A 14,996-nucleotide genomic window follows, 5' to 3' on the forward strand; every position below is an offset into this window, starting at 1 on the left:
TCAAGAACATCTATATGGAAGCATATGGGTAGCAAAATTCATTTTGAAATGTAATATGCAAAATGACAATGCAATATGTAAAATGGCAATGTATTTCTGTATTCAAATTAACATTTTCCCTTACAAATGTGCAACATTTGGTGCAAAATGAAAATTAAATTTTAATTTTATAATTCACATTTGCCATTTTCTTCATAAGTTTTAATATGTAAATTAAAAACATATTTAAGTGCTTTATAAGTTGCAAAATTACAATGAAATTGTATTACTCAAATTGATTAGATATATGTTTAACATGTCCAAGCAAAAACTGTGGCAAAATGATCATTTAAATGCCATTTTTCCTAAATGCACTTAGTCTTAGAGGTAGTAAATTATATAGGCAGGAAAAGCAAGGCATTCATTTTGCACTAAATGTTGCAAATATGTATGGGAAAATGTACATTTAAATAAAGAAATACGTTGCCATTTTACATACTGCATTGTCATTTTGCATATTACATTTCAAAATGAAATTTTGCTACCCATTTGCTTCCATACATTTACTATAATTTAATGAAATTTTAAAAATATACACTACAGTTTAAAAGTTTGAGGTAAATAAGACTTATATTTAATATAAATGCTGTTCTTTTGTATTTTGTATTGATCAAAGAAAAAATGCACCACACAAACTTGAAGCAGCACAAATGTTTTCAACACTGATCTTAAAAAAAAAAGTTTCTTGAGCAGCAAATCAGCATATTAGAATGATTTCTGAAGGATCATGTGACACTGAAGACTGGAGTAATGATGCTGAAAATTCAGCTTTGATCACAGAAATAAATTACATTTAAAAATACATTTTAAATGGTAATTATCATGTTACCTCCAGATAAACATTTAATTTGTGTTTTATTTCTGGTCTTGTACGTTAATTGTGTAGGTTCATTTACATAACAGAGAACGTCTGTGACCTAGATTTTGCTAAAAACACTTGTTAAGTTATCTGTCTCTGTCTGTTTTTCAGCAGACACACTGGGAGAAATATAGAAAGTTCAGGTGGCATGATGAATAGAGTTTTGTTTTCAGTCAGGTGCAAGCAGTGTGTGCGCCAAATGATCTTCCAATGAGGAAAAAACTTCTTTAAGTGAACACGTGTAGCTATTTCCTTTTATGTGCAGACAAATAAACGGTTCTAAGTCATTCTTCTGTTCCTACAACAGTTTGCACTGAGCAAAAACACACACAAACACAAAAACCTAAACTAAATAAACATGTTTTTATTTGGTTTTAAATTATTTTTATATTTTAAATTCTTAATTAAATAACAGAAAAAAAATCATCCTTTTTCAGTATATATTTCAAAATGTAATTACTTATTGAACTGGCAAAATAATTATAATTCCAATACCCATATCACAAAAAACTAATACTAGCCTAAAAGTAAGCAGTCAGCGATTAATTAAGAAAAAGAAACTAATTACAAGCAACAGGACAAAAAAACTACAGCAAAACAAATAAGAAATGCTACATCTATTGTATAAAGTAATCAAATTAATAAAAACACTGTATATTCTTCATTGTGTGAAATTAAATATACATTTCTTTTTATTAAAGTTACAAAACTGTTTTAGTCAAGCGCAATGAGAAATTGTCTCTTTTTTTGTTGTTTAACATGAACGACAGACAGCAGGAATATCAGACTGCTGTCACTCTAAGAGCTGCCCAGATCCAATATACTGTTACACATGTGTTTTCTTTCTCAGCTGTTTGCTTTCATTAAGACCTAAATTAGTATGTTTGAGGATATTTGCAAAGACGGGCATTTTGACACATATGGGTCTGTGTATTTAACCGTTCAAGTCTATAAAGCAGCAAAAATCACTCCGTCTTCATGTGCGCATGCCTCTCTGACAGCACTCAGAAACACTTTCTCAGACAGAGCACACATACAGTGAAATGAGTTCTCTTTCGCTGCTGATTGCATTTCAACAGCTTAAAATCACTTCTTTTTATACCACAATGCTTAAAAATAAGAGCAAACGATAAGTTTCCGTGACCATGTAGCACAGCAATGTCAAGTGAGCGTGTATCCACAATTGAGACAATAGTAGAATATCTCTACCAGTTAATTGTGTCTACTGGTATAATAGAATAAAATACACTTTTTTTTTTTACTCTCAAAATGACCACTGACTTGCATTTTATGAATCACCAAGGACCCACGGTTTCAGCAAAAAGTCTTCTTTATTGTTCTACCGAAGGACAAAAAAAAGTCACCTACTTCTTGAATGGTTTGAAGGCGAGTAAATCAAAAGCGAATTTTCATTTTTGTGTGAGCTATCCCTTCAATGTGACTTCAAACATGAAAGCCAAATTGCACATGGAAATCTCCTTTACTTGCTACTAAGTGTCTCAAACAAAACCATGAACGTCTTTCAAAGTTGTACTGGGATGAACCTCACAAACAGGCTCACCTTTATGTGCTGGTTGCTGGAATCTCTGAGCAGTGGGTTGGGCAGGCCAGCGCTGTGTTTCCTCCAGAAGTTGAAGAGATCCAGCACTACTACGCTGAGGCCCGCTGGCCAATCCTCCAGAAACTTCTGCCCCACCGCCTTCAGATACCGCATCATCAGCTCCAGGATCCCGCCGTTCTGCATGTTCGCCAACAGGAACGCATGAACTTCCTTCCGCTCTGAGGAACCATGAAGAGCAGAGAGAAAAATCAAAGAGATGTGGAAAGCAATAAAACAGTGACTACTAAAAAAAAAAAGACGCAGTTTCTGTACCTGACTCCATAGATACAATGTACTCAGAGGAGTTGGATCCACGGTTCAACTGGGAATCAGGTTTGCCGTCACACTGTGAGTCCATGTTACTCAGGCTCTCCTCATCTTCATCACCTTCAAACTTTTTCAGTCTGGAAATAAAGCTCAAGTCAATGTGACAAAGGAAGACTTTCTAAGGACATGTTTGATGTCTAACATACAACTGTGTGCAGCAAGATTTCAGTCGAATGTGTTTTCATTGCTAGGATTCACTCAGCATGACAAAACACAAATAGAAAACGACAAAATGTCTTGATATGGTCACAGCAGGTTGGAACCAAACGCCTGAAGAGATTAATATTAAAATAAACACCTAGAGGGGAGGAACTTGAGCAGGAGCTCTTGGAAGTCAATCTTCTCTTCTTTCTTGCATCTGGTGTTGCGGACACGTGCCGAGCGCCTCTTCGCCGTCTCTACGGTGTCCTCTACCACACGTTTTCTCTTGGTGCCTTTTTTCACTTTGTCATTCAAGGCAGCGTCCAGAGCTGTAGGGTGAAGAGCAATGACATCATCATTGTCATATATGCATGTAAACAAATGTTGAATGAAATCTTACTGACCCAGTCTTTTGAACAACAGTGTATCTTTGATTTGAGTGCTAAAATTTCAAACAGCCAAATTATGCATAGGGTAAATTTAATATGTTTGACATCCCAGTCACAAGAAAAGCATCCAAACTGAATTAGAAATTAAATAGAGCAATATGTAACACTAGCTTATTAAACATTTCTTGTTCTTTGTCTCTCAACCGTTTCTCAAGTTAACTACTCTTTAACTACTCTAAATGGTGTGTAAAAAGTTCTGTGTTCTTCTTGGCAAACTGATGACACTGAATTTTGATGCACTGCCATAATAATTACAAGTTCATTTGCCCTTGCCCTCTTTTTTTTTTTTTGAGTTGATAACTGTAAAACACAGCGCTCATCACTGTCACTATTTACCCAGCCATAAATAGAGGACAGCTGGGACAAGGTGACCGTGATTTCACCAAGCACAACATGTTCCTGGATCAACATCCTTTGGGCTTACGATCAGAGTTGTGTGCTTCTATACCCTTGTTAATCAGCTATCATTTCACACTGATTTTAGGAATAAATTATGGGTAGGGTTAGGTTTAGGGGTAGGGATTGGGTTTAGTCTATATTTTTGGACAGTAATGTTGATCCAGGATCAGCAAAAGATGTTGATCCAGGAACATGTCTTACTTAGCAAAATCACAGCGACAGGTGCGACAGATAGTGACCAACCATCCTGCTTGTACAACAACTGCCTACAACAATGAAGAATGTTCAGTGTTACTGGTTACTGCTTTTTTATATTTAGTAAAATTCTTTAAAATGAGATACAATAGTAATACGTTGTCGCCGTGGATATTCCAAATCATAAAGAGTCTCAGATGGAAAAACGCTGCGCCATAAAAGCATTCTCATGCGCCAACCAGCTGGTCGTTTACAGAAGAGCGCCTGACATTTTTTCAGCTGGCTAAAAACTCTTTGGTGGACACACGTTATTGAGGAATTATTTGATACATTACAAATCCTTAAAAATGCCTTGAAATAAATAAATGCAAAAAAATAAATAAAAAAAAAGCTCTGTAACATTGCATACATGTGCATGCGTCACGTCTACATTGACACTGACCAGCAGTATTAAGGGTGGTAACAGCAGTTTCCTCAGCTCCACTGGCAGCAGTAGTGGTGACCGTGGTTGTAGTGGTGATCTCAATGACGTTCTGACTCTGCGGTACTCCTGCAGAAGCACTGGGCTGAGTCAGCGGCTGGACAAGGAGCTCGCTGGATGGGGGCAGAATGGCACTCGGGCTACTGGGACCGGGTGGAGGGGCAGGGGGAGCCTGAGGTATGCTGACGGGTATGGGGGTCTGAGGGGGGTCTGAAGCAACAGTGGCGGGTGCTGGAGTACTGGAGGGCGTTTGCACGAGGCAGTCTGGGTCGCGGTACATAGACAGGTCGACGCGGCGCCCAAAGTCAGGCCGTGGGACCAGACAAGCATTCTGGTGTTTGTACATCGCCAAGAAACTCTCCCCAACACTCTTCCACCTACACGGATTAGATGCATCGCACAGACACACAGCAAAACAATACTTGAATACTTAATAGATAATATTTTATTCTATTTAATAATTCATTTTAATATTATTCAATTTAATCTGAGCTTTAAGTAGAGATGAGCGATATCCACTACCATTCAAAAGACAAGGGTCAGTAAGATTATTATTATTTTTTGAAAGAAATTAAACCTTATTCAGCAAGGTAAAAAAAAAGTGACATTTAATACATTATAATGTTCTATTTTAATGTTTCTATTCATTAAATAATTTAGAAAAAAATACCATAATTAATAAATTAGGCCTAATCATATTAGAATTATGATTTCTGAAGGATCATGGAGTAATGAAGCTGAAAATGCAGTTTTGCATCACTGAAATTATTTTTTTTTATATACTAGAAGAAAAAAACTGTTGTTTTAAACTGTAGTAAAATTTTACAATATTGCTATTTTACTGTATTTAACTGTTTACTGTAATGCAGCTTTGTCAAGCATAAGAGACTTCTTACAAGAACGTTTAAAAAAAACAAAAAAAAAACCTTACTGACCCCAAACAGTAGACAGTAAAAATCAGCAGAAATCTGTCAAACAGTATAAATATATGTGGATTGAAGAATAATCTAGAAAAATATTGAGGAGTATTAATTTCTTTTATAGCGTCGATGATAAAACTTTAAACTATCAATTGCTTTTTCATTTTTAATTTGTCACAGAAGCAGTCAATAGACATAAATAAATCAAATAAATAATGTTACTGATTATAACCACTGATATTCCTTCAGACAAAGCAGCCCAAACTCTCTGTGGATTAACGGTGGCATGGACTCACGTGAAGTATTTGATGGGCTGAACCAGCTGAAGGTCAGCGACTGGATGCCGTGTGAGTTTAGCCTGTCTCTGTCTCCTCAGTTCCAGCGCTTCCTCCACAATGCTGTGGGCTTCCTCCTCATCTACATCCACATACTGCACTGATACATCCCTGCAGCCAAAACACATGCACACAGACACCATGTTTCTTCTTCAACAGTACAACTGGTGGATGCCACGTTATAAGCTCAGCTGAATGTACATACAGTTTGGAGAACATCTTCATAGAGTCTCGTCTGAGGCAGGGCTGCTCTTCAAAGATCTTCTCTTTGAGCACTCGTCCCTTACTGTAACCCGTGTCCTTCTCCAGAGCCTTACAGATGTAGTACAGACAACCTATGCACAAACAGACCAGAACATAATGCTGTGACTACTCTGCTTACTCAGAATATGATGAAAAGCTAGCAGCAGGAAATCAAGGTCAAGAACTAAAAACCTTTATGCCTGCAAAGACGACATAAAACAGCATTCACAACAGTAGCCGCCTACTTGTTCAGTGGCCTTGGCTCCAGAAGTATTTTTCCCATTATGTATATTTGAAAAAATCTTGATTAGATAACACTTGGTTAGATTTATCTTTACAAGAAACTTACAAAACTAAAGTCAACTTGAGTCATTATAGGCAACAATGCCATTTTTAATCTATTTATTTTGACTATAAAATAAAATAAAAAATTGTATTATTATTATAACAATATTTGTTATTTTTAAGTATATTTAAAATCCTGTGAAAATCATTACAAAGTAGCAAAAAGAAGGATGAAGAATGGATGGAGTAAATAAAAATATTAAACTAAATAAGAAATGCATTGCTACTATAATAATACCACTGTACTATAAAATAAATATATAAAAAAAATTACATTAAAAAATTATAGAAATATTAGTACAACTGTAAAATTCTTTTTAATTTAATAATTATATTAAAATACATTATTTTAATATTTATATAATAAGAAAAACCATCAAGCTTTTTTCTTTTTTTTTGAGGAAAACTATATACTCACTATATATTTAATTATTAATGAATCCATTCATTTACTGGTACATACATTTTGTAATGCTGCAAAATATCCAGTTATAAACAGATTTGAAATCACACTGACTTACTGTAGAGTAGCATATACTTTTAAATGCATATGCTTTTAAAATCAAGGTCTTTATGAAAAAATGAATTGGATTTTTACTTCCAGAACTGGACTGCTGCATTCTCTACTTAGCAGAAAAATGCAAAGTGCATTAGGTTTCCTTGTCTATGCACTAGTATGCAGCCTTAGTTACATAAGCAGAAATGTTGTTTCATAGATCCGTTGATTAAAAATGATAAATCTGAGCACTTTCTGAGCACTAATGAATCATGCAGGGTCAATTTTGATTTTATGTCCAAAAGAAATAATGAATATTTAATGAATTAAGCTGATGACTGCAATAGCTGTGACCTGATTCTAGAAAATCTGGGTTTCTAAAAATCAAAAACATTTTGGTTTTCAAAATTCCAAAAGTTCTAATCCACATCTTGCAGTGAGCAGGGGAATGGTGTATGTTGTACTGACTCACAGCTGTAGTCACTCAGAACGTAGAGGACAGTGATGAGACTGTCCAGGCAGGGCCAGTGGTCCGGGTTACAGCGTAAGCCCACCTCAAACGCATGACGGGCCAAAGGCATGCTGGCCTTCCTCAAAGCCAACTTTCCCATCTTAAACCACATATTCACATCTGTGGAGTCCAGCATCACAGCCTGCAAGACACATACATACAGTCAGAGACTCAACTGTGTCCAAACTGTCTGGTTAATAGAACTAATACCAAATTAAAAACAAATGTACACTATCATTCAAAAGTCTATAAGATGTTTTTATGTCTGTGAAAGATGTCTCTTATTCTCACCAAGAAACAGTAACAACAGTAATATTGTGAAAGCTAAAATAACTGTTTTCTATTGATTTTTTTTTTTTTTTTATGTAATTTATCCTGATGTAAAGCTGAATTTTCAGCATCATTACTCCAGTCTTCAGTGTCACATGATCTTCAGAAATCATTCTAATATGCCGATCAAAAAATTATTAACTCTTAATATTATCGATGTTGCAAACAGTTATGCTGTTAAATATTTTTGTGGAAATTTATTTGAAACCTCCATAGCATTTTAAACACTTTTACAGTCACTTTTGATCAATTTAAAGGGATACTCCACCTCAAAATGAAAATTTTGTCATTAATCACTTACCCCCATGTTGCTCCAAACCCGTAAAAGCTCTGTTCGTCTTCAGAACAAAATTTAGATATTTTGGATGAAAACCGGGAGGCCTGTGACTGTCCCATAGACTGACAAGTAAATAACAGTGTCAAGTATGTGTATTTAGCTTTGATTTGAAAGAAAACAACGCATCCTTATGGTGCAGATGATACAAAAGAGCATACGGTGATATGGAGAGACACAGAGGAGAATGTTGACAAAGAAATTGTTGAATAAAGTCGTAATTTTTCGCTTACAAAAAGTGTTCCCATCGCTTCATATAACCCAGATTGCGCATCTGATGGCAGATGGAGTATTCTGACGACGACTTTCATACCTTTTCTGGACCTTGACACTGCTATTTACTTGGCAGTCTGTGGGACAGTCACAGGCCTCCCGGTTTTCATCGAACTAAGCTTTTACGGGTTTGGAACGACATGGGGTCATGTGATTAATGACAAAATGTTCATTTTGGGGTGGAGTATCCCTTTAATGTACTGTAATAAAAGTATTGATTAAAAATCTTGCTGACCCCAAAGTTTTGAATGGAAGTGAAGTTCAATTAAATTGCTAAGTGAGCATGCAGGACAAATTATGCGACTTGCACTTAGTGATTTGTTCAAAGTACGCATTTACCTGCACGTAGAAGTCCATGGCAGTGTCTAAATCATCTCTGAGCACAGCGAGACTGGCCAGGTTTTTATAGGTGGAGTACTTCAACATCAGCCCAGGATGCTTGAGTCCAACTTTCTCATCTTCAGATGACACGGCCTGGTGCAAGAAAAAAAAAAGAGATCACTAACAATAATAAAGCTAAAGTTAAATATAAAATGAAAGATATTCAGGATTTCTAATAATCAGAGCTGAAGGAGTCTGCTGTACCTCCTTGAGCAGCGGCGTCCTGAGGAGCTCATGGTAGGCTTTGGCAGACTCGTCAAACTTGTCATGTTTCTGCAGATCAAGGGCTTTATGATACAGAGCAAACGCTTCTGCCTCCTGCAATACAAATGAGAAGGAGCCATTTTATTTTTATTAACCCCTTCTAGCCTACCGTATCATATTTAATAAACAAAAAAGGCCTCTAAATGATCAGCATGACCATAACTGATGAAAACCCTGTTATTCACAATCTACATGCTTTCTGTCATCTGACTGACAGTTCAAAAGTACAGTAAAAAGTCTTTTAATTGTAAAAAATGCCCCCCTTTCAGCTTGTGATACATGTGTCTTTTTGCTTTTATAAAGTAAAAGAATAACTTTTACATTATTAGGAATATATTCAAGATGGACTGAAGCAACTTATGTTGATTATCCATACATTAGTTTTTAGAAATATCATGCTAAAATGTAAGCATTAAAAAATGATCTATCAGTCTTTTGATGAAGGTTTATTTGTACATCTCTCAATCATCATTGTATTGCATTGTATGCATTGCATTATATGTTTTGCCCTCACACTAAAAAATTGAGACATTATTGAGAGATATACAGTGAAAACTGACATTTATATTCACATTTTATGCGAGTAGTCTGTTTGTCTGCAACAAACTGCATATTTTTTGCTCAGTTTGGGCCACTGAATAAAAAAAGATGTTTTTGATTCAATAAAAATGAGCTGCATATATTCTCCTATATCATATGAGCCATAAAAGCCTGATCTACCAAATAAGATATTCAACAAAAACACATACGCAAACGTTTTCATGTACATTTTGCCAAAAGGTTTAATAAACAATAAACCTTAAACAGACCAGAAAGAAAAAGTTGAAACCTGAAAGTATCTGTCTCACCTGGGCTTCCTTCGTTTGACTTTGTTTCGTGCTTCTGAAGGCGTCTTCATGTTCATCTGCAGCATGAGATGCTGCATTCAGAGCAGCTATCCGGATCTGTGATTTGTAGAAGATACATGAATACAGTGAACAAATTAAATGAACAATACGACAGAAGCAAGTCAAATCCTCATATGAGGTAGTTTAGGACAAAATAATAATAAAAAAGCATAAAACATACAGAGGGACTTACCATGTTTCTTATTTATTTAGGATCATTCACTCCAGTCATCAGCATCTGTTGTTGTCAAGAAAAAATAATAATAATTTAAATAAATTGGTTAACTGGATCAGAATCATTATGACTACTTACCAAAAAAAAGAAAAAAAAATTACATTACATTGATTTGAGCAGTGCTTGTACATAATATCTATCACCTCTGTGAAGTTGGCACCCCATGAAAAGAAATAATCACCAAAACTGCCATTCGTTTGTGCTGATTTGTGCCACAAAAACGAACGGTTGTGCTGGTTTGGTGTTTGAGATGCTAAACATTATTCTTTTGACCGTGTGACGTCACTCTCCACCCCATGTTGCCCAAATCGCTCCAAATCAGCACAGTTCGTTTGTGCTGGGTTTGTGCTGTTAAAACAAGCGCTCTGTGTATTTCAGTCCTTAGATATAACCAAAATGTTTACGGGTTCGTCTAAATCACACAAAACCGGTGTCATTCGTTTGTGCTCGATTTGTGCCGTTAAAATAAACAATGTAACCTCTTCTTAAATGACGAAAACTTCACTCTCCACCCCACTGTTATTTTTTATGTAATTAATGTTCATGCTGCCTTAAAACTTTAAATTTAGTCAACTCAAATATCCAAGTTTTCACTAACTTCATATTTAAATTTCTGCCCTTGGAATATTGAACACTGTATTTATCGCCCCTAAAAAAGAACAACTATATGCTAATTCAGGGCGTTCACCTTGCCAAACTGCCCTAAAACGGTTCGTTTGTGCTCGTTTTGTGCCGTTAAAATAAACATTCCATTTATTTCTCCTCCGTAAGACTTTATAAATACCTGGAGGAAAAGTGATGTCACACAAGCCGCTCGTCCACATTCTTGTCTTCTATTGTTTACAAATCTGCTGGTGTGTTTTTCTAGGTTTTATTGCCAGAGATTTCATCAAGCAACAAGTCCAAAAAATTTCTTTGTGTGTAAAACAGTGTTTGAAAATTTCTCTGCAGGCTATTGCAACTTATCACGTCCATGTTTGTTGCTGAACTAATCTCATTTATCATTCAAAAAATTCAACACACGACTAAATTAACTGGTTTAGTTGATGTGCGTTTGTTTAAAATAGCTCTTATGAAATAAAATGAAATGTAAGTCTACATTGACTTGCAAATCATAACTTATGTGAGTTTTTGATGGCAAAAGTTTAATTGTAAAAACTAAATAAATGAAAATTTTGTTGGAACAAAATTAATGCTTAAGGTTGATTCAATATTACTCTCAGGCCCTGTTTAAACTAGTGCGTTTTCGTTTTAAAACGCATAAATAGTTTACACTACTCCGGCGTTTTTGACCCTCGAAAACGGAGACTTTTAAAAATGCTGCAGACCCCGTTTTAGTTTGAAAACTCCGGGGTTGCATTTCAGTGTAAACGGACCAAAACAGAGACTTTTGAAAACGATGGTGTTGCTGCCCACATTCGCTCCGCGTATCCTTGATGACCGTGTAAACAATAACATCATGCACGTTGTTGTACCCATAGATGTAGCTATAGGTAGATTCCCCATTCGATCGCTCCAAGCACGTAGATGCGTCCGCCATCTAATTAATAGAGAATCTACCTATTCATATTTATGGCTGTACCTGCATGAATGGTCATGTAACATGCGTTTTAGGTTGTGTAGTTTAAACGGAGATTGTAGTAGCCTACAAAGTCGCTTATTAAAGCTAATTATTTTATTAACAGAACGAACACACTGACGTAGCCTAGAACAAATAAATAAAAGATTTTCCCCTTACTTCAAATGAATGCTTAGTTTGTGGCTCATTATTATTATTAATTTTTTCTTTTTTAAATTATACCAATTTATTTAGATATTTATTAATAAAAAATAGATTAAAATCGTATAATGACATATTCACTTATTTTAAACTTTGAACATTTGTTAGCCTAACAAAATGAATAAGGATAATATATAAGGATAAAAAAATTTGTTGTTGTTAAATTCAAGTTTTTGTTATAGTTAATATAGTAATATTTTTAAATTTGTGCTGTTAGGCACATATCCAGTCGTTTGTGCGGAGAGTGGAAGCTAAAGTGCGCTTTACAGGACATGGAGGCACCAGCGCCATCACTTGCATTTTTTTCTTAATAAAAGTAAAAACAACATCATTTACGCCGTAATACATCATTCTGCACTGTAAAGGGTCTACTTTTATTTTTATGCGCTCACAACAAAATGCTTTAAAATAAAGAAATCAAACAGGATGCGCTTTCTGCCATCTCGGTCTTGAACAGAGCGCTTCACAATCATGTACCGAAACTCAGCGAATACTTGCCTCACAGAAATTATAAATATATCTATAGAACGCTTTGAATTACTACTTCAAAATGAAATAATTCAAACAATTAAAAACAAACTCTTTCATTATGATATCCTTAATGATGCATTTCTCTCTAATAAAGGCGCATCCAGTGAGAAGATGGCGAGTCAGGATCGACTTGCAACACTGACTCAGAAACACTTATTAATAAATCACTGAAATATCTCCTTACTATTTCCTCCTAAACACATTCATGGTCATTTATTTTTTTTACTTATTTTAAATCTCTGGTAGGGGCAACAGTTTTAATCCAGTCCTCTTTTTTTTTTTATTAACTCTTCCAGATGTGAACATTTGCTCGTAGCCCTATAGGGGTGTATATGTCAGGCTTGGGTTGATATGCAGGTTCTAAAATAATGGTCTTTGGATTTCACCTTAGTCATAAAATGCTATGGCAAATTCGCATATAATTAAACAACTTTTATTAACAAAACCAATAAGACAAATATTGTCTACTTGCATTGTAACCCAAATAAATTAAAGTATTATCACTTTGTTTGGGGTTCACTGTTTTTTTTTTTTGTTGTTGTTTGTTTGGGTTTTTTATGAAAACACAGCAACAATAAAGACAAACTCACTCACAAGAAATAAAACTTTTATTGATATAATATACACGTTCCCACAGCTATGCATCGCCTACTAAATGCAGTCATACCATGTAATTACATTTAGCCTAGCCTGTATAAAGGCATATTGGCGGCTTGTTTGGACGGCATGGGGTGGAGAGTGACGTCACTGCCTTGAATTTTGTTTGTTATTTCTAAGAAAGGGGAAATATATTTGATGTTAATTTCAATGGCTCAAATCGAGCACAAATGAATGACATGGTTTTGTGTGATTTAAACGAACTGGGGTGAAGAGTGACATCACAGCTCCAGAAAACATTTTGGTAATATCTAATGAAGGAAAATACATAGAGCGCTTGTTTTAACAGCACAAAACGAACTGCATTCATTTGGAGCTATTTGAGCATCATGGGGTGGAGAGTGACATCAAATAATGTTAAATATCTCAAACACCAAACCAGCACAAACACAAATGAATGCCATAGTTTTGGTGATTTCTTTTTATGAGGCGCCAACTTCAGGGAGGTATATCTATCTCCTCTTTTTTTTCTACAGAAAAAGACTTTACCACAAAAAATGTCAATCAGAATCTATTTCAGAAAGGCATTCAATTATTAAATTACATGCTATACTAAACTTAAAAGTATTGGCATATCATATTACTGTATATTATTACATTCATAGGTTTTCTTCTTGATTGTCCCTTGGCTTGTAACTGATTTTAAAAAAGGGGCATTTTAGAAGATTTTCAGTAAATGCATAAAATTGTTTGTGGCATCAACAATCATGTATCCAGCTGTGGTGCAGAGGAGAACTCTGTATAACTGTGATTGTGAACAGAATTTCAGAATATGTACAGTGTACAAATAGCATGGACTACACTTTGTGTGACTGTACAAAATACTGCTTGCACTTGCTATTTGTTGAAATTTACACTTAAAGCACACAGTATCTACCACTATCTACATTCAGCATACATTTATTCAACACTTTTTACACCATACTTTTTTTTAATAATTCACTTCATGCCTTAGTGCAGGGTATTTTTGTCCCCAACAATGGGACAAGATTAAGTTGCCTTCTCGAAGATATACAATGCCAAGCAATAACAATCAAATTGGTCAGTGTTTCCATTTCCCCAGACAGTATGTTGTATATGCGAAGCTCACTATAACATGGCAATAAAAGTGCATTGTTCTTGAGGGAGCATTTTCCCCATGACACACATTTATTGTGCAGTGATGAGAATCACGGCGGATTTCACTGTTTAGCTTGATTAACTAATACAAAAACATTCATCTGATGGTTCGCAAGCATCATAACAACGGTGATGTTGCACACAATGGTAGTGTTATTGTTAACAGCGCTGTTTATCAACCCCATACCATACAATAACAACAACATGCTAACATGCTAGCAGCACAAGCCCAGCTGACCTTACAACAGAAACTGCGTTTCTACTCAACGCACAATTTTATCATACTTTATAAATGTGGGATACTTTCACAGTGAGTCCAGATGCAAACTTGTGTTCTGTGTTTGCATGTATGATGTTTTGATGGAGAGCTGCTACTCACCAGCTGCATGCATGATCTTCTGCTCGAAGGAGAGTCGATGAAGTCAGTGTCGAGCGCTCCGATTGGACGATTGAGCACACGCCTGCAAACAGCCAATCACGTGTCACATCTCAGCTTTCAACGTTCTGTTTCTCAATCAAGCTTCGGAGAATCATCAGTGACATTAGATAGATGGATGGATGGATGGATGGATGGATGGATGGATAGATAGATAGATAGATAGATAGATAGATAGATAGATAGATAGATAGATAGATAGATAGATAGATAGATAGATAGATAGATAGATAGATAGATAGATAGATAGATAGATAGATAGATAGATAGATAGATGGATGGAAATTCCTCTGCTTTTAAAAAAAAATATTATTAAATGGCTTTTATTCAATAACACTATTCACTTTATATTAATACTAATTATTATTATTATCATCATTTATTATTATTATTATTACTACTATAAAGTGTGACTAGTAATTTTGATTA

General features: G+C 35.2%; 1 protein-coding gene across 4 annotated transcripts in view; it reads right to left on the reverse strand.

The window, feature by feature from the left end:
- LOC109087811 (calcineurin-binding protein cabin-1) overlaps positions 1–14,630 on the reverse strand; it is a 91,413-nt gene extending 76,783 nt beyond the window's left edge. For 2 of the 4 annotated variants that reach the window (XM_042730214.1, XM_042730212.1), the window contains exons 1-12: positions 14,511–14,630; positions 10,003–10,047; positions 9,771–9,866; positions 8,863–8,976; positions 8,617–8,751; positions 7,302–7,482; positions 5,951–6,080; positions 5,707–5,856; positions 4,452–4,867; positions 3,124–3,295; positions 2,772–2,902; positions 2,460–2,677 (exon numbers count right to left, since the gene is read on the reverse strand). In XM_042730214.1, the coding sequence (XP_042586148.1) occupies positions 2,460–2,677; positions 2,772–2,902; positions 3,124–3,295; positions 4,452–4,867; positions 5,707–5,856; positions 5,951–6,080; positions 7,302–7,482; positions 8,617–8,751; positions 8,863–8,976; positions 9,771–9,866; positions 10,003–10,005 (1,746 nt within the window). In that variant the 5' untranslated portion in view covers positions 10,006–10,047; positions 14,511–14,630. Of the gene's footprint in view, positions 1–2,459; positions 2,678–2,771; positions 2,903–3,123; positions 3,296–4,451; positions 4,868–5,706; positions 5,857–5,950; positions 6,081–7,301; positions 7,483–8,616; positions 8,752–8,862; positions 8,977–9,770; positions 9,867–10,002; positions 10,048–13,609; positions 14,485–14,510 lie in introns of those variants that run through there. The other 2 variants (XM_042730215.1, XM_042730213.1) reach the window with 2 other exon arrangements.
- Between the last annotated feature and the right edge of the window lie 366 nt (positions 14,631–14,996).

Source organism: Cyprinus carpio, chromosome B8 (assembly GCF_018340385.1).
Source record: "Cyprinus carpio isolate SPL01 chromosome B8, ASM1834038v1, whole genome shotgun sequence".
NCBI classification, from domain to species: Eukaryota; Metazoa; Chordata; class Actinopteri; order Cypriniformes; family Cyprinidae; genus Cyprinus; species Cyprinus carpio.